This window comes from Macaca fascicularis, chromosome 20 (assembly GCF_037993035.2).
Source record: "Macaca fascicularis isolate 582-1 chromosome 20, T2T-MFA8v1.1".
In the NCBI taxonomy this organism is placed as follows: Eukaryota; Metazoa; Chordata; class Mammalia; order Primates; family Cercopithecidae; genus Macaca; species Macaca fascicularis.
The window spans coordinates 12110180-12130191 of NC_088394.1; the positions used below are offsets into that span (position 1 = coordinate 12110180).

The 20012-nt window shown below is 49.5% G+C and overlaps 1 protein-coding gene across 1 annotated transcript in view; it reads right to left on the reverse strand.

Annotated features, from left to right (window-relative positions):
• Positions 1-20012, reverse strand: part of LOC102140761 (uncharacterized) — a 153704-nt gene that overhangs the window by 50186 nt on the left and 83506 nt on the right. Inside the window, exons 34-42 of the mRNA XM_045382987.3 lie at positions 15477-15614; positions 15262-15381; positions 13995-14087; positions 10201-10418; positions 6160-6353; positions 2068-2376; positions 1066-1301; positions 822-983; positions 139-216 (exon numbers count right to left, since the gene is read on the reverse strand). Of these exons, the coding sequence (XP_045238922.2) occupies positions 139-216; positions 822-983; positions 1066-1301; positions 2068-2376; positions 6160-6353; positions 10201-10418; positions 13995-14087; positions 15262-15381; positions 15477-15614 (1548 nt within the window). The remainder of the gene's footprint in view (positions 1-138; positions 217-821; positions 984-1065; positions 1302-2067; positions 2377-6159; positions 6354-10200; positions 10419-13994; positions 14088-15261; positions 15382-15476; positions 15615-20012) is intronic.

Consider the following 20012-nt stretch of genomic DNA (forward strand, 5'->3'; position numbering starts at 1 on the left):
ACCATGTGAGTATCTCCTGGCAGTGACCTCAGCCCCGGGCCACACCACAGGCAGCCCCTGTGATCAGGCTGTGCCAGCCCCGCTGAGGGGGTCCACTATGGACCACAACCATCCCGCCCAGGACAGAGACTCCCATACCTCGAGAGGCTGCCCAGCCATGTCTCCTCGGCACCATCCTAACAGCTGGGTGGGCGAGGCGTCTCCACTGCAGTTGACCTGCAGAGACCAGTGGGTGGGAAGGGGCTGGCTTCTTTCCCGACCCCACAGTGAACTGTCGTGGGTGCCAAGATCCCACTTGAGCCTACCCTATGGGGAAGCCACCGATGGCAAACAACCCGAAACAGAGGTTTGCACAGAGACTTGAGGGCGAAGCCACAGCCTCATCACCAGATGAAAGTAAGCAGAGCTCCCCCCATGCAGGGCCTCTGCGCCAGGCACGGTGCTCACTGAACCTCAGGGTAACCATGGAAGGAGGTGGCAGATGAGGAAACTGCGTCACCCGAGTCAGGGAAAGAGGAAGCATCTTGCGTGTGGTCACGTAGTCAGCGATGGTGCAGCCTGGCTTCAGCCCAGGAGCCCTGGTCACTCACATTCCCTCTCCCACCATGGACGGTTTAGCCACCCTCAGGGACAGGCACCGAGGTGGTCTGCTGCTTTTCGTTTATGAGAACAATGAAGAAGACAGCTGCGGGTGCGGGGCTTCTCCAGGGTGGGGGCCCCAGGGAGGAACTGAGGGACCAGGGCCTCCATCGTCTTCATTCTACCAGGCAGGGCCTGGTGCAGGCTGAAGCCTGGCCCACATGGGCACCCGACCCACTCACCTCCAGCTGGGAGGGCAGAGTGCCCTGCAGCCCCGAGAGGCCGTGGTGCAGCCCCAGCACCAGCCCCTGGCGGCCGTCCTCTGCCTTCCTCTCCAAGGCTGCGTGGAGCTGCTCACCATCCAACTTTACCATCAGCCCGGCCGCCAGACTGTGTCCCGCACTCTGGGCAGAAGCAAAGCTGTTGGGTGTCCCTGGGACCCAGTGTCCCCTGGGAGGGCCCGGGTGCAGCCCCCTCCTCACTCACCTGGAAGTGCCCGTGGCCGTCTATGGAGAAGGGGAGGCCCCAGTGCTTGAGGCTGGGCATGGTGTGGGTGTGGTGGAGGCTGGCATGGAGCTGGTGGCCTAGGGACTCGGGGGTCAGGTCCTCCAGGCCAAGGGCAGCGTCTAGCTGACCCCCCGCGTTCCGCAGCGCCAGGCGTGCTGAGCAGTTGGAAGCCATGTGGGTGACAGACAGGAGCACCCCTGCCTCGGAGGGGAGTCCTGGGGGAAGAGGCCAGAGGGCAGGAGTGGGCAGAGCCCCAGAGGCCACTCAGACCAGTCCACCACATTTAGTCACGACGGAAACATGACAGGGGCCTGGCCAGCACACCTGCTCCCTAGAGGATCCCCTGAGCTCCACAGCTCCAGGTCCTACTGCCCCCAATACACCAGGTTAAACCATCTGAAACTGTCCACATCTCACAGAAATGGCGATTTCATCTGGTTCAACCTCACAGCACAACTGCCACATGCAGGCGGTGATAAGACCCATGTCCCCTACAAGATTTCTAGCTCCCCAAGGAAAGAGCCCAAATCTCAGAGGGAAACGGGTCTGATCATGTGTCCTCCCCTCGCTGCTGTACCTGGGGGCCCCTCCAGGCCTGGAGGGAACATCTGGGAGCTCGAGCAGGGGCTGCTGGGATTATTTCATACTGTGGTCCCAGGGGGCATCCTTTGGGTCCTGGCTAGGCCAGGTATCCACGCTGCATGAGCTGTCCCAGGGAATGGGGGGTGGGAGGCCTGGAGGGGGCTGGTGGCAGGGGCTGTCACCATCTGATTTGAAGCATGTCAATATGGTAACAACTGGTACCCTGAACCTTAATCACAGCCCAGGGAAGGAGATGCAGGAGTGCTGGGGAAGGCAGCAGGGGAAAGAAATGAAGGTGGAATGTGAATCAAGGTTGGAGGCTCATTTATCCCCTCCCTTGACTCCAGGACTTAGGAGTCTTGGAGGAAGAAGCTGTTCTGCCTGGACCACTCGTCCTACCTGCATCACTCAGCGTGCTGATATTGTGTGTCAGGCCAACCACAAGCTGGCCGTGCCCGGGGCCCCAGGAGCAGGCGCCACCCAGAGCCAGGCTGGCCGCATGGGCCCGGATGCTGGCCTGGGCCCTCAGGTTCCTCGTCTGGGCCTGCAGCCGGCCCTTCAGCTGGAGCTCTCCAGGCAAGGCCTGGCTGCCGTTCTGGGCAAGGACACAGGTCACGCTGCGCACGCTGGTGCCGTTCCCTGCCTTCTCATGCTTGTCCCGCAGGAGGAAGCCCAGCACAGCTGAGTCAGCAGTGACCCTGAGGGTGCCTGCAGAGGATGGCGGAGAAGAACAGAGCAGGGGTGGCTCAGGGAAACGAGCCGTTCTGGAGAGGGAAAATAATTTGGGAGCAGGAAGTCGCTAGATTCACGATGTCACACTTGTAACTCATGTCAGAAATGGTACATTTGTGAAATCCATCAGAGTACACTAGCTCCCTCCCAGGACACTCTGAAAATCAAGTCAGCTAATTCACAAAATAATTCAGAAAATCTGAATAGCTCTCTATTTATATAAGGCTATACATTTATATAGCTCTGTATGTTTTTCAAAAAACGCTCCAGATGTCTTTGCTGGTAGAGGCGATCAGACATTTAGGGAACATCGCCACCAATCTCACACAAACTCCTTTAGAAAAGAGAAGAGAATACCCGACTTGGTTTATGAAAGTGGCATAAACCTCATCCCAAACCTGACAAGAGCTTTGTGAAAAAAGGAAACTTACAGCCCAATAGTGCTATGAACACAGACACCAACTTTTTTTTTTTTTTTTTTTGAGATGGAGTCTCGCTCTGTCGCCCAGGCTGGAGTCCAGTGGTGCGACCTCGGCTCACTGCAACCTCCGCCTCCTGGGTTCCCACCATTCTCCTGCCTCAGCCTTCCAAGTAGCTGGGACTGCAGGTGCCTGCCACCATGCCTGGCTAATTTTTTTGCATTTTAAGTAGAGATGGGGTTTCACCGTGGTAGCCAGGATGGTCTCCATCTCCTGACCTTGTGATCCACCCACCTTGGCCTCCCAAAGTGCTGGGATTACAGGCGTGAGCCATTGTGCCCGGCCAACACCAACTTTCTTAACAAAGTATTAGGAAACCAAGTTCAATTACGTATAGAAGGAAAGAAAAATACATATGAAAAAATGCAGGGAATCCCACTAAAGCAAGGTCGGTTTCACACTGAAGACCAATTTAATTCAGTCTATTAAGAAAATTAAGGTGGAAAACCATATGAATATGTACTAGATTCAGAAAAGGCATTTGATTACATTCAACATCCATTCTTAAGAATAAAATCTGGCCAGGCACGGTGGCTCATGCCTGTAATCCCAGCATTGTGTGAGGCTGAGGCAGCCAGATCACTTGAGGTCAGGAGTTCGAGACCAGCCTGGCCAGCAAGGTGAAACCCTGTCTCTACTAAGAATATAAAAATTAGCCGGGTGTGGTGGCGTATGCCTGTAATCCTAGCTACTCGGGAGGCTAAAGCAGGAGAATTGCTTGAAACTGGGAGGCGGAGGTTGCAGGTTGCAATGAGCAGAGATTGCACCACTGCACTCCAGCCTGGGAGACAGAGCAAGACTCTGCCTCTAAAAAACAAACAAACAAACAAAAACTCTGCAAAACTAATACCAAATGTTAAAATTATTCGTGGAAATTTTGAATGTTTTCTTTGTAAGATTGAGAACAGGTAAGAATTTTTGCTCTTAGCATTTTTATTCAATATTATACTGTATTTCTTTGCCAAGGCAATAAGAAAAAAAAAATCTAAATGGCATAAAAAATATCAGGCCAGGCTGGGCACAGTGGCTCAAGCCTGTAATCCCAGCACTTTGGGAGGTTGAGGTAGGAGGAATTGTCTAAGCTCAGGCATTCCAGACCAGCCTGGGCAACAAAGGGAGATCCTGCCTCTAAAAAAAAAAAAGTATCTGGGCATGGTGGCATGTACCTGTAGTCCCAGCTACTTGGGAGGCTAAGGCAGGAGGATTGCTTGAGCCCAGGAGTTTGAGGCTGCTGTGAGCCATGATCATCCCACTGCACTTCAGTCTGGGCGAGAGAACAAGACCTCATTTCAAAAAAAAAAAAAAAAAATCAAAACAGAAGAAAATATTCTATTCCAGAATATATAAAGGGTATCTACAACTCAATGAAAGACAAACAATTTAATAAATGGGCAAAAAAATTAATGTGACCTGTCTCAACTCTCTCAAAGGAAGCTACATGAACAAATAACACACAGGAATAAGTGCTCAGCCAGGCGCAGTGGTTAACACCTGTAATCTCAGCACTTTGGGAGGCCTAGGTGGGCAGGTCACCTGAGGTCAGGGGTTCAAGACCAGCCTGACCAACATAAAGAAACCCTGTCTCTACTAATAATACAAAAAAATTTAGCCAGGCATGGTGGCACATGCCTGTAATCCCAGCTACTCGGGAGGCTGAGGCACAAGAACCTCTTGGACCCAGGAGGCAGAGGTTGAGGTGAGCTGAGATGTCACCATTGCACTCCAGCCTAGGCAACAAGAGTGAAACTCCATCTCAAAAAAAAAAAAAAAAAGTGCTCAACATCATTCATCAACAGGGAAATGCAAATTAAAGCCACAAGGGGAAACCACTAGACACTAAAATGATTATTTTCTTGAGACAGGGTCTCACTGTTGCCCAGGCTAGAATGCAGTGGTGTAATCATGGCTCACTGCAACCTCAACCTCCCAGGCTCAAGCAATCTTCCCACTCCAGCCCCCACGTAGCTGGGACTACAGACATGCACCACCATGTCCAGCTAATTTTAAAAATTTTTGTAGCGACAGAGTCTCCCTCTGTTGCCCAGGCTGGTCTGAAACTCCCAGCCTGAAGCAATCTGCCCTCCTCGGCCTCCCAAAGTGCTGGGATTATAGGTGGAAACCACTGCTCCCAGCTGAGATGTGTACATTTCATTGTCTGTAAATTTTACATCAGAGGAAGGAAGAAAGGGAGGGAGACTAAGAGCAGGGAGAATTGTAAGCAAATTTTGAGCTTTAGTTCATGATGTGTATGATAATCCATTTAGTAAGTAAGGTGTTCTGATGTCTACAACTCACTCTGAAAAGCATCAAAAATAACACAGATGGATGTGTTACAGGAAAGGGGTCTGGATCCAGACCCCAAGAGAGGCTTCTTGGATCTCCTGCAAGAAGGAATTCAGGGTGAGTCCACGGTGCAAAGCAAAAGCAAATTTTTTAAAAAGGATAGGACTAAAGAATGGCTTATTAAAAAAGGAAAGGAATAAAAAATGGCTCCTCCAGGTACAGCAGCCCTGAGGGCTGCTGGTTGCCCATTATTACGGTTATTTCTTGATTATATGCTAAACTAGGGGTAGATTATTAATGCCTCCCCTAAAAAAAAAAAAATTAGTTCCTGTAATCCCAGCTACTCCGGAGGCTGAGGCAGCAGAATTGCTTGAACCTGGGAGGTGGAGGTTGCAGTGAGCTGAGATTGCTCTATTGCACTCCAGCCTGGGGGACAAGAGCAAAACTCCATCTCAAAAAAGAAAAAAAAGAAAAAAAAGAATTACGTCTGCAACCTGGGAAAACACAATTCAGGAATAAAATAATACATTAAATATATGTACATATAGAGAGAATATGAATATTAGAATGATAAAGGAAATATAAAATGTTAGTAGCTGGTTAATCTGGACAAAGGGCCTGTGGGATTCTTTGCACTGTTCTTGCAACTTTTCTACAAGTCTGGTGTTATGTCAAAATAAAAGGTATTCCAAAAAATATGCCTGGGAAACCCTGTACCCAACTCTTCCTTCTGGAGATACACAATGTCCATTAGCATGTTAAAGGCTCTGACAAGTCCTGCATAAGGAAACCTATTCAGTTTTTAGTGAGTAGATTTTTGTCAGAATGTATATTTCTCACAAAGGGGAATCATCCATACCCCTTTATCTAAACCTATGGATATGCCAGTGTGAGATGCTGGAGTTGGAGCATCACTGGACTTGGGTGGAACTGAATCTACCTTGCAGTTCCATAGAAAGTGCTTGCCCCGCCCCCATGGCGTTCCCCAGGCCCTCACCCTCTTGAAGTCTCTCCTTCTGCTTCAGCCTTCCTGTGAGTGTCAGGAGGCGGGGCATCGCTGCCCAGCCAGCCACCGTGTGCCGGGTTTGGCTCTGTAAGGTCAGGACCCGGCCTCCCCTCCGTTCCTCAGATGCCTTGAGGAGCAGCTGTGCTGTGTTCTGGTCCAGCAGTGCCTTGGAAAACAGCCAAATCCTAGGCAGTGAAGTGAAGGGGTTAAGATCTTGGGCTTTGCAGTCAGGCAAATCTGGGTTCCAATCTCAATGCTGCTACTCACTAACGGGATGACCTGGGAGAAGGACACAACCTCTCTAAGCATCACTTTCTCCTTCTGCAAAGTGGGGAAAAAAGTGGAGAAACTGATACTTAGCTTTTTTTTTTTTTTTTTTTTTTTTTGGGAGACAGGGTGACTCTGTCACCCAGGCTGGAGTACAGTAGAGTGATCTCAGCTCACTGCAACCTCCACCTCCTGGGCTCAAGCGATTCTCCTGTCTCTGCCTCCCGAGTAGCTGGGATTACAGGGACCTGCCACAACAGCTAAGTTTTCTATTTGTAGTAGCGATGGGGTTTCACCACATTGCCCAGGCTGGTCTTGAACTCCTGACCTCAGGTGATCTGCCCGCCTCAGCCTCCCAAAGTGCTGGGATTACAGGCATGAGCCGCTGTGCCTGACCTTGAAATGATACCGATATTGATACTGACAGGTACTCACCCAGGTGTGATACACTGTGTTTGCACCTATGGCCGGCTCTTCCCACACACTCTCCTGCAAGGTGACTTTGCCACTCCTGCATTAACATGTGAGATCTATTTCCTCTCCCTCTGAATCAGGGCTGTCCTTGTGACCTGCGTTTTGGTCAATAGAATGTGGCAGAAGTGACACTGCAGAACTTTCAAGGTTGGGCACTAAGATCTGCAACTTTCACCTTCTCACATGAATGCTCCCTCTTGGAACCCAGCCACCTGGTAAGAAGTCTGACCAGCCTGAGATCGCCATGATGTGAGGAAGCCCAAGCAGCCACTTGAAAAGAGAGGGGGGCGTTGCACATGGAAGAACACCGAGGTGCCAGACGTGTGAAGGAAGACTTCCTAGACTTCCCAGTCCACCTCCGTCCTCAGCCCATGCCCACACCTGTCTGGGAACTGACTCAGCTGAAGGCTGATGTTAGCCAAGAGTCCCAGAGAATGACCCCTGCCAAAGTCACACAGAGCAGAACTGCCTAAGCCTTGTGTAAGTTCCTGACCCACAGAATCACGAGCAAACAAAATGGTTGTTCTTTAATCTCTATGCTTTGGGGTAGCTTGTTATGCAGCAACATCTAACCAACATACTCTGACATGCACTATGCACTTTAGACACATTGTCTGACTCCTTACAAAAGCCCTGTGAGTTTTGAGAATATTATGATCCCCAATATACAGATGAGGAAATAGGTAGAGAGAGAGTAATGAGCTCAAAGCTCAAATAGGCAATTAGCAGTACCTAAAGCATAGTATTGTTTAGAATTAAATGAACTTTGGAATATAAGATGCCTGCTCCTAGGTCAAAATGAGTGACTGATAAATGTGAGAAAAGGAACAGCCCCAAGAAGCTTGCTGTTAAACTTGCTGGAAAACTGGGGCAGGGGATGCAGTCCCTATCATCACACAGTGAGTTCCTGTATGACACCATTGGAGAGATTTCCCTTGAGCTTCACCACCAGGAACAAGATGAGCTATGCATTTCATGGTGCACAGCTGTCAACCGTGTGTGTGTAAACTTCCTGAGGGCCACTGCAAATACTACTACTTGTTGGTTTCTCTCTTTGCATTGGCTGCTAGGAAGCTCAGAGCCAAATCTTCAGCTGAGCTGTACATAACACAGAGGAACTCATAGCATGAATTTTGTTTACTGACACTACTTTGAGCAGCTTCCCATTTTTCCTATTTTTCTTTTCCCTTCTCCCTAGCTTCCTCGTGTATCTTTTTAAAATCTTGAACAAGGGTTGGAAAACTATAGCTTGTGGGCCAAAGCTGGCCCACCACTTCTTTTTATAAATAAAGTTTTATTGAAGCACAATCATGCCCATTATTTATGAACTGTCTATGACACTCTCGTGCCGCCATGGCAGGGTTGAGTAGTTGCAACAGAGATCATACGGCCCATAAAGCTGAAAATAGTTACCATCTGGCCTTGAGAGTTTGCCAACTCCTGACCTAGAACAAGGTACATTTTAATAATTTGCCTCAAATCCTTTTCAGACTGGGGATAACGATCGACAGTTGGACAGGTAGATGGACAGCTGTGGTGGCAATTCTGAGGACAAGGTTATCTAGGACCGTGTCCACAGCCCAGGGGCTCCTTAAATCCATGCCAAACCTGGAACAAACATGGGACTGCAGAGGACCATGTTCTACAAAAAAGACCCTGTTCCTACAAAAAATAAAAGTACAAAAATTAGCCAGGTGTGGTGGTAAGCCTGTAGTTCCAGCCACTAGAGAGGCTGAGGGGAATGGTGTCTAAAGTTGGGGGCAGTCTTTGCACACTTAACCTGTGGGGGTCTGATGCTACCTCCAGGTATATAGGGTCAGAACTGAGTTAATTTGTAGGACACCCAGTTCGTGTCCACCAGAGAATTGCTTGATGGGGAAAAAGACCCCTGCTCCTAGCCACAGAATTATCCTGTACTGAGCATTCAGAGGATAGTAGCCGAAAAGAGTTTGTTTTTTCCGATTACACCTGCAGCAAACATGGTAGCCTGCTATGGAGTGTGCTCACTGGCCCTCGCTTGAAACTCACATGCAGGGCTCAGTTCATCCTTAAGACAACCCTAAGAAACAGGTGGAGAAACTGAGGCACAGAAGGGCGAGTGGTCCCAAAGGCAGCAGTGGCAGAGTTGGACTGGAACCCAAGTGGTCACCCCTGGACCCTAGGCTCCTGAGCGCCTCACCATAGTGGACACATCAGTAGGTAAATATATACTCAGACATGAGACCAAACGGAGATGTACATTCCTTGGGATCACTAGTGATTTTTGATTCATTTCTTTTTACATGATGATTATTATTAATACTATTTTAGAGTCAGGCTCATTTCACTGTCGCCCAGGCTGGACTGCAATGCTGCAATCATAGCTCGCTGCAGCCTCCAACTCCTAAGCTCAAGCAATCCTCTAACTCCTCAGCCTCCCGAGTAGCTGGGACTACCGGTGCACGCCACCACATCCAGCTATTTTTTAATAAAATTTTTGTACAGATGGGGTCTATGTTGTCCAGGCTGGTCTTGAATTCCTGAACTCAAGCAATCCTTCCACCTCAGCCTCCTGAGTAGCTGGGACTACAGGTGCACCCCACTATACCAGGCTAATCTTTTTTTTTTTTTTTTTTTTTTTTTTTTTGAGACGGAGGCTCGCTCTGTCAACCAGGCTAGAGTGCAGTGGTGCAATCTCGGCTCACTGCAAGCTCCACTTCCCAGGTTCACGCCATTTTCCTGCCTCAGCCTCCTGAGGAGCTGGGACTACAGGCGCCCGCCACCATGCCCGGCTAATTTTTTGTACTTTTAGTAGAGACGGTGTTTCACCGTGTTAGCCAGGATGGTCTCGATCTCCTGACCTCGTGATCCGCCCGCCTCGGCCTCCAAAAGTGCTGGGATTACAGGCGTGAGCCACCGCGCCTGGCCTACCAGGCTAATTTTTATTTATTTTTTGGAGATATGGGGTCTTGCTATATCGTGCAAGCTGCTCTTGAACTCCCGAACTCAAGCAATCCTCCTGCCTCAGCCTCCCAAAGCCCTGGGGTGTGACTCATGGTGCCCAGCCCTTTATACATTATCGTTTAAGCCGTCTACAATGAACACTCTCATAACAATACAAAAAAAAAAAAGGGTAAAAGTGAAAAACTGAAAACCACCTGCTTTTCATGCCCTCAGTGGCACCGATGGGGCTGACTTGGGTGTGGTCTCGGAGGGAAAGAAGAGAGGCCTCTCAGTGAGGACTGCCCAGGTCTCAGCCTTTTGGCCTCTGTGGTCTCCCCGCCTCCTTGCAGACCACCTGGGGACCATTACCTTGCTGGGGTGATCTTTCCAGACAGCTGCAGCCGAACAACCCTGGGGGCACTGAGGACAGCCTGGTGGAGAAGGACACTCACACCCCAGCCCCGGCTGCTTCTCCGAGTGTCCTGGCTGGCGTCGACCTCCAGCAGAACCAGCTCCCGGCCAGACATATGCACAGATAGAGACACGTTGAAGCTGCACACTCTGTAGCGCCCGGCAGCTGCCTGCACCTACAGGGAGGCGGGGGAGGGACAGGAAGGGTCTATGGGATCCTGGGTGTGGGGTAGGGCTGCCTCCTCCTCCAGGAAGCCCTCCTGAGCCACTCCAACTTTGAGCAGTCACCAATCATGGTAGACAGCACACAATCAGGAGGAGAAACAAGACAGAGGGAGGGATGAGGGAGACAGCCTACCCTGGCTCCAGCACCTGGCCCAGGGGTACAGTCCCATCTTGTCCTTTCCACATGTGAAATGGGAGTTCTTATTGTACAAATGGGGAAACTGAGGCTCTGAGAGGGTCATATATGCCACCTGAGTCTGCCTAGCTCTAAAACTCGTGCTGGTGGGGGAAGCAGAGGACATCTTTGCAACTCCTCCACGGAAAAGGAGGCCCTGTAGAGTGCCCCGCGGGAACCAGAGAACCCAGAACTTCTGGGATGCAAAGAGGATGGCATCTCGGTACCCAAGCAGTCAGGTGGGGGTGAACACGTAGTTAGCCCCAACAAGGGTGTTGAAGGGAGCAGTGGGGAGGGGAGCAGTGGAGGGTGGGAGCAGAGAGGCCCAAGGCTTCACCAGCTCCACAGGACCTGAGCCTCTCCTTTTCCTGATCTGAGCCTCAGTTTCCCCATCTGCAAAGCAGGTTTAGCCCCATGGTTCTCAATCCAGCCTGTGTTATTACAGTCACAATGAATTTTTTTTTTTCTTTTTTCTCCGTGAGACAGAGTCTCATTGTGTCATCCAGGTTGGAGTGCAGTGGTGCAATCTCAGCTCACTGCACCCTCTGTCTCCCAGGTTCAAGTGATTCTCCTGCCTCAGCCTCCCGAGTAGCTGGGATTACAAGTGCCCGCCACCATGCCCAGCTAATTTTTTTTTTTTGTATTTTTAGTAGAGATGGGGTTTCACCATGTTGTCCAGGTTGGTTTCGAACTCCTGACCTCAGGTAATCTGTCCGCCTCGGCCTCCCAAAGTGCTGGGATTACAGGCATGAGCCACCGTGCCTCGCCTGGAAAGGTTTTAAAAGAATGCCTGGTGCTTCCACAGATGAACTGCTGAATAAAACATGATACACCCAGACAATGGAATATTATCTAGCGCTAATATAAAATGAGCTATTAAGCTGAAAAAGACATGAAGGAAACTTAAATGTATATTACTAAGTGAAAGCAGCCCATCTGAAAAGGCTGCACACTGTATTCCAACTGTGTGACATTCTGGAAAAAGTCAAAACCACAGAGAGTAAGAAGAACAGTGGTTGCCAGGGGGTGGAGTGTAGGAGGAGGGATGAAAAGGTAGAGCCCAGAGGATTTTTTAGGGCAAGGAAACTGCTCTGAATGATGCTGTCAAGGCAGATCCATAATGTCTGTCAAAACCCATAGGCTGGTAGGGCACGATGACTCACACCTGTAACCCCAGCACTTTAGAGACCAAGGCAGGAGGATTGCTGAAGGCCAGGAGTTGAGACCAGCCTGAACAACAGAGCAAGACCCCCATCTCTACAAAAAATTAAAACATTAGCTGAGTGTAGTGGCGTGCACCTATAGTCCCAGCTACTCAGAAGGCTGTGGCAAAAGAATGGCTGGAGCCTGGGAGGTGGAGGCTGCAGTGAGCCATGTCATGCCACTGCACTCCAGCCTGGTTGACAGAAGAAGACACTGTCTTAAAAATTAAAATTAAAATTAAAATTAACGTTTGAGCTGGGCACAGGAGCTCACACCAGTAATCCCAGCACTTTCGAAGTCTGGCGCAGGCGGATCACTTGAGGTCAGGAGTTCAAGACCAGTCTGAAATCCCATCTCTACTAAAAATACAAAAAATTAGCTGGATGTGGTGGCGCATGCCTGTAATCCCAGCTACTTGGGAGGCTGAGGCACAAGAATCACTTAAACCCGGAAGGTGGAGTTTGCAGATCCGAGATCATGCCACTGCACTCTAGCCTCGGTGACAGAGCAAGACTCGGTCTCAAAAAATACTAATGATAATAATATTTGCACCCATTAGATGACCCAGCATCCAAGCTTCCAGGGGAACCCACCCCCACTCCCCGATGAGTTCGGGGGATCGATAGCACGGGCTCTGAAACCAGAACGCCTGGGTTCCCACCCAAGATCTTCCACTGCTGAGCTCCATGATCTTGGGCAAGTCACATCACCTCTCTAAGTCTCAGAGCCTCATCCACAAAATGGTACAACAGTGCTACACGCCTCCCCACAACAGCATCGTGAGGTGACCATGAGATAATCCATAAACAGGGTTTAGAACAGAGCCTGCCAAGCAATCACTCCACAGACATCAGCCCCTAAAACAAATGGTTAATATGATGTCATTTCCTCCCATCTAAAATGCCAGCAGCTCTCAGATGGGCCGTGATCTCAGGGAACTCCACAAAAGCAAAAGGCTGCTAGTGAAATGGTGACCTGTGTCAATGTGAAAATAGAGCCTGGCTTCAGGGACATCAACCTGTGAAAACTCGTGCCTCTAAGAATAAGCAGTTCCCTCCATTCAGAGCCACTCTCGGGCTCCATTCGAGTGCCTAAAACCCACCACACAGGGAATGCACAGCAGGTGTTTAAAAAATGCTATCAGGGCCGGGCATAGTGGCTCATGCCTACAATCCCAGCACCTTGGGAGGCCAAGGGAGGAGGATCACTTGAGCCCAGGAGCTCATTGCCAGCCTGGGCAACATCACGAGACCCCGTCTCTGCCAAAAAAAAAAAAAAAAAAAAAAAAAGTACAAAAATTAGCTGGGTGTTGCGGCATATGCCTGTGGCACCAGCTACTCAGGAGGCTGAGGTGGAACGATCGCTTGACCCCAGGAGATCAAGGCTGAAGTGAGCCGTGATTACGCCACCAGTGCACTTCAGCCCAGCCAACAGAGTGAGATCCTGTCTCAAAAGAAATTTTAAAATGCTATCAGGCTAGGTGCGGTGGCTCATGCCTGTAATCTTAGCACTTTGGAAGGCTGAAGCAGAAAGACAACTTGGGGCCAAGAGTTTAAAACCAGCCTGGGCAACATAGTGAGACCCCACCTCTAATTTTTTTTATCGCTATCAAATTAAAGGTCTGCCCCACGTCTCCTAAGGGCCTCATCCCTGTTGGGATTTCCTATTTACACCTCCACATCCTTGAATTAGTCACCCTCTAATTTCTGTGGCACACACCATGCACAGTCTGCTCAATGAAGCTGCAAACTTGGTGGGGGGACGAGGCTCCCACCTGGATGTCTTTCTCCACCTCCAAAATACCCTGGATCAACAAAGCTCTCTTGAAGGATTACACAGCTTTGCCAAAGCCCAAATACAGGGCAGAGTTTGGAGGAAAACTGTTTTTGTCCATTTTCAAGAGTGAAATGTGATCCTTCACCCCCTTCAGCCTGGACCATCACTTCCAAATGATGGATGTGGAAACCTCCCTGCCATCTGTTCTTGATTCTGCAGGGGCTGTTTGGCTAAGCACAACACTGCAAGTGTGGCCTCCCTCCCTCAGACCCCCATCCTGCCTTCCTTCCGCCCATCTCCCAGCAGGCCAGCTGCTCAGAGACAACTCTTGGCAGGCAAGTCAAGGTCATCCACAAGGAAGCAACGTCCATACCTGGAAGTTTGGAGGAAATGTTGGTCTGTTGGGATGCTTGAGCTGGAAGAAAAATGCAAAGTCGAAGTCAGATCCGTTCAGCTGGACTGAGACCTGTTGTGGGGAGAGTTGAAGAGGGGTCAGAGGGAACAGAGAGGGAGATGCAGAACCCTAGGAGGTGGCTACTAGGCAAACGCATCCCAGAATTTGCCCAAAGCTCAAACCAGAAACTTCTGTCCTCCCTCAGTGTTCCTCACCCCTCAATCTTACTCAGGCTGTGCTACTGAACAAGGTTGCTTAGGAAGTGTTGTCCTGGACTTGGGGCTGGAAGACCACTTTGGGACCCCCTACTCCCCGCCATGGTGCCTGCTCATGCCTCCCACAGCCACACCACCTTCTAGTTGACCCTGACTGTGAACCAGGCACTGTGCTACCACGTTCACAATGACTACTTCATTTAATCCTCAACACTGCTTTGCTGGGTTGCTGTTACCATCCCATTTCCCAGCTAGGAAAACTGAGGCTCAGTGGGACTCAGTAATTCACCCAACGTTACACAGCTAGTTAACAGTGGAACTGGGAATTGAACTTGAACTTACATAACACTAAACTGCCCACTAGATTGAAAGCTGTCAGAGATGGGAACAGAGGTGGGGACAGAGTCACCCATGCATCCCCAGTGCACATCACAGAGCCTGGCACACAGGAGATACAACCTATCCATGCTGAATGAATGGATATGAATGCACATGCCCATGGATGAACAAATGAACAGCCATGAATGAGTAAATATACCTACAATGGCTGCTATATATTCACTAAACTGCATTTCCTTTTCTTCCTGGACATACAGCTAAAACTACATTTCCCAGCCTCCCTTGCAGCTAGGTGGGATCATGTGATGAGAACCCAGGCAGGAATGACCTTTCCACTTATGGGTCTGGCTCATAAAAGCCTCCTGCGTAATTCTCCACTCTCTCTCCCTCCGTCTGCCCACTGGGGCAGAGCCACAAGGTGGGGAGGCCTGGATCCTGAGAGACTGTATGGAGCAGAGCCATGGTGAACTGAGACGTGAACACTGGCCTTTCACAAAGAGCCAAACATTTGTTTACAACAGTCAATGCATCCTGCCTAATCACAAACACATTGCCAAAATAAGGACGGTGCTGCTGGCTCTCCAGGGTCATGTCTCCTGCCACCTCCTCAGGCATCTCGTATAGGTCACCTTCTCTAAAGGTTATTAAGACCCGGACTCCCTTGGCAAGGGAGCAGAATTCAGCCTCCTGACCTGGGATGTGACATTGTGGTTGACGGCAGCTCGTGCATCCACACCGAAGTTGAATGTTCCTCGGGGACTCTGTCTAAAGATGATGCCCCCATCCAAGTTCAGGGCCTGGGGGAAGCTCAGCTGGGAAGAAACAGACAACACCCTTTACTTCTGCTAACAGTCAAGCTCTGTGTGAAGGGCACAAACCAGTGTCTGCCCAACCTGGGGACCCGTACCTGGTAGGAATGGGCCAAGTCCAGGGCCAGGCTGTGCCGGATTTCCCCATGCTGAGATCTGTCACGATGTAAACCCTTCAAGTGCAACACAACTTTCCAGTTGACTTTCAAAGTAGCCTCAATCTCCCTGTTCTTAGCCTGAGTGTGTGAGAACCAGAGGCACTGAGAGAGGTCTCGTACCATCTCTACATGCCTGCGGAAGCCACCCTGGGAACCCAGCCGTCAGAAGAAAGTGGTCCAAAGATTGATGGGTTATGGAGCAGTCTACACTCCTCCACTTATAGGGCAGGAAGTGGGCATGTAAACTCCAGTGCCTACAGCTAAGATTAGCAGGATGGGCTTGATGGAACAAATGTGAATGTCTGTGTCTTGTTCAAAGAAAGTGCCTTGGGAGTAGTGTATTTTGTTCATTGCCATATTCCTAATACTTAGCACGGGTCCTGGCATGTAGTAGGTGCTCAATAAATACTTGGACAAACACAGAATCACTAGCTACAGCCTGAAACCCCAAGGACAAAGCTGTGCTAGAGTGAAAGAATGTGTAACTCATAGTGACTCATAGTGGAGCTGGCAGAAGAACACTCATTCCACGATGACATCCATGTCCTCATCACTGGAACCTGTCAATATGTGACCTTTCATGGCAAAAGAGACTTTGCAGTGTGACTGGATTGAGGATCTTGAGATGAGGAGATTATCTGGGTGGCCCTAGAGTAATCACAGAGGTCCTGTGAGAGGGAGGCAGGAGGGTCAGAGTCACACAGAGACTGGAAGATGCCACGCTGCTGGCTTTGAAGATGAAAGAAAGTGCCATGAGCCAAGGCATGCAGGCAGCTTCTAGAAGCTGGAAAAGGAAAGGAAATGGACTCTCCCCTGGAGCGTCCAGAAGGAACACAGCCCTGCTAACACCTTGATTTTAGCCACATGAGATCCATCTTGGGCTTCTGAATTCCAAAATTGTAAAATAAATTTGTGGTGTTTTAAACCATTAAGATTGCAGCGATTTGTCATGGCAGCCATACCAAACTAATACACAATGGCTCTATCGTTTATTCACTCAACAACCATTTAGCTTCTGCCATAGGCCAAGTACACAGTAGCACGTTACCGTCTTTTCCTACCTGTGTTGACTGAGAAGTTAAAAATGCCTGCTAAGGAGCTTTATCATTGGAATGCATCTTTAAAGGGGTGCATCTTTAAAGGGGTGCATCTTTAAAGGGGTGCTCAGCTTTACTTTAAAACCAAGACGGAGGAAGAGAAATAAGGGTCCAAGAGGGGGGGAAAATGCATGTCATTAAACAGACTTATTTTATTTTGAGACAGTCTCTCTCTGTCACCCAGGCTGGAATGCAGTGGCGCAATCTCGGCTCACTGCAACCTCCACCTCCCTGGTTCAAGCGATTCTCCTGCCTCAGCCTCCCGAGTAACTGGGATTACAGGCGCCTGCCACCACACCCGGCTAATTTTTTTTGGATTTAGTAGAGATGGGGTTTCACCATGTTGTTCAGGCTGGTCTTGAATTCCTGACCTCAAATGATCCGCCTGCGTCGGCCTCCCAAAGTGCTAGTATTACAGGCATGAGCCATCTCGCCCAGCCTAGACACGGTTTTAAAAAGAGTAGACAGCCAAATTATATGAAACTAAACGACTGCCATTTACTCAGTCTGAGCCTGTTGTTGTTAGCTGGGATTTGAGGCCTGGTGTGGTCACGCCTTCTGAATTTTTTTTTTATAAACACCAGAAATCTGGGTTTTACTCAAAATCTTCTGATTTTCAGTGGTAGCAATTAATTTCCTTAAAAAATTTAAATGCTAAGCAGACCAAACAAAACCCATCTGCAGATCGAATTTGGCCCATGGTGCCGGCTCTGCGATCTCCGGTTTAAGAAACAGCAAACACCATTGGGAACCACTTCTGCAGGTGTCTGAGGCTGTCATCCTGCCGTCTGTTTCCCCCTAGAAGCTCCAAGAACTGTACTACCTTATCCCTGGGGAGCCGCACGCAGCCTCGTTTAACTAATGGTGAAGGGAGCCCCCAGAAGGGTGGGTCTCAGTGCTCAACAGCTGCCTGGTTCATCCTCCTTCCCAGGGGTTGTTTTGTATCTTGCAAAGAGAAACGGCCAGGTGCGGTGGCTCATGACTGCAATCCCAGCACTTTGGGACGCTGAGGCGGGGGGATCACCTGAGGTCAGGAGCTCGAGACCAGCCTGGCCAGCACGGAGAAACCCCATCTCTACTAAAGGTACAAAAATTAGCCAGTTATGGTCATGGAAGCCTATAATCCCAGCTACTCGAGAGGCTGAGGCGGGAGAATCACTTGAACCCAGGAAGTAGAGGTTGCAGTGAGCCGACATCACGCAGCTGCACCCCGGCCAGGGCAACAGAGCGAGACTCGATCCTCAGTCTCAAAAAAAAAAAAAAAAAAAATGGTGGGAGGGGTCTGTGCATGAACCTGGGAGATGGAGGTTTCGGTGAGATGAGATCAAGTCATTGCACTCCAAACTCCAGCATGGACAACAGAGTGAGATTCTGTCTCAGAAAAAAAAAAAAGAGAGAGAGAGACACACACACACACAATGACTATCTTCGTTGCATACAGTAAATCCTCCATAAATGCTTGCTGAAAAATATGGAGCTCTCCCAGAGTATCAACTCCTCCAAGAGGTGTCAGGAAGGCGACCTGGATCAGGTTCTGATAGGCATTTTACAACACTACATTGTAATCCTCACAGCCACTGCAAAGAGATGAGCACTGCTGCTCCCATTCTGCAGACAAGGAAACTGAGGTCCAGAGACACGAAATAATTAGCCAAGTATACACAGGCAAAAACAAGTTTCACCCCCAGGGAACCACATGCCAAGACCCTCAGCCAGGTGTGGTGACTCTTATCTGTAATCCTAGCACTTTTTTTTTTTTTTTTTTTTGAGACCAAGTCTCTCTCTGTCACCTAGGCTGGAATGCAGTGGTGGGATCTCGGCTCACTGCAACCTCCGCCTCCCGGGTTCAAGTGCTTCTTGTGCCTCAGCCTCCTGAGTAGCTGGGATTATAGGCACCCGCCATTACGCCCAGCCAATTTTTATAGTTTTTTAGTAGAGATGGGATTTTGCCATTTTGGCCAGGCTGCTCTCGAACTCCTGACCTCAAGTGATCCACCCGCCTTGGCTTCCCAAAATGCTGGGATTACAGCTGTGAGCCACCACGCCTGGCCTAATCCCAGCACTTCAGAAGGTGAGGGAGGAGGATCCCCTGAATCCAAGAGTTCAAGACCAGCCTGGGAAACATAGTGAGACCGCCATCGCTACAAAAAATTTTAAAATGAGCTGGGTGTGGTGGTGCACACTTGTGGTCTTAGCTACTTAGGAGGCTGAGGTGGAAGGATCACTTGAGCTTAGGAGGTCAAGGCTGCAGTGAGTGAGCCATGATCGTGCCCCTGCACTCCAGCCTGGGTGACAAAGCAAGACCCTGCCTCAAAAAAGACCCTCTAAGTCAGGGGTCAGCAACTACAGCCCCTGGTCCAAATGTGGCCTGTTTTTGCAAGTAAAGTCCTGCTGGGACTCAGCCATGCCGTTCATTACGTATTACCCACGGTGCTCTTGAATTGCAACGGCAGATATGAGTCAACAAGACCTGAACCATGTGGCCCATGAAGCCTCAACTAGTTACTATCTGGTTATTTCCAGAAAAGTTTGTTGACTTCTGCTCTGGATCCTGGCATGCGATGGGTGTTAAATAGCATCATGGCAGCAGCTATTCATTGAGCACCTACTGTGTACCAAGCCCTGTGGCTACAGTGTAAATAAAGTACTCGTGGAGATCATGAGTTTTCCAGAGTAGCAGAAAAGCCAGTGATGGATGAATCACAAAAATAGAACTGGGGCCAGGTACAGCGGTTCACATCTGTAATCTCAGCACTTTGGAGGCCAAGATGGGAGGACTGCTTAGAGTCCAGGAGTTCAAGACCAGCCTGGGCAATATAGCAAGACTCTGTCTCTACTAAAAATAAAAATAAAAAATAACCAGGTGTGGTGGTAGTGTATGCCTGTGGTCCCAGCTACTTGGGAGGCTGAGGTGGGAGGATCACTTGAGGCTAAGAGGACAAGGCTACAGTGAGCCGAGATTGTGCCTCTGTACTCCAGCCTGGGTGACAGAGCGAGGCTTTGTCTTAAAAAAAAAAAAAAAAAAAAAAAAACAACTGGGATTTGTGATAGGTACTAGAAGCAAAAGATACAGGGCAAGCTGGGTGCAGCGGTAATCCCAGCACTTTGGGAGGCCGAAGTGGGCAGATCACTTGAAATCAGAAGTTTGAGAACAGCCTGGCCAACATGGTAACACCTAGTCTCTACTAAAAATACAAAAAAAAATAGTCAGCAGCGGGAATGCACGTCTGTAATTCCAGCTACTCGGGAGGCTGAGGCAGGAGAATCACTTGAACCTGGGAGGCAGAGGTTGCAGTGAGCTGGGATTGCAATACTACACTCTGGCTTGCACGACAGAGCGAGACTCTGTTTCCAAAAAAAAAAAAAAAAAAGAAAGAAA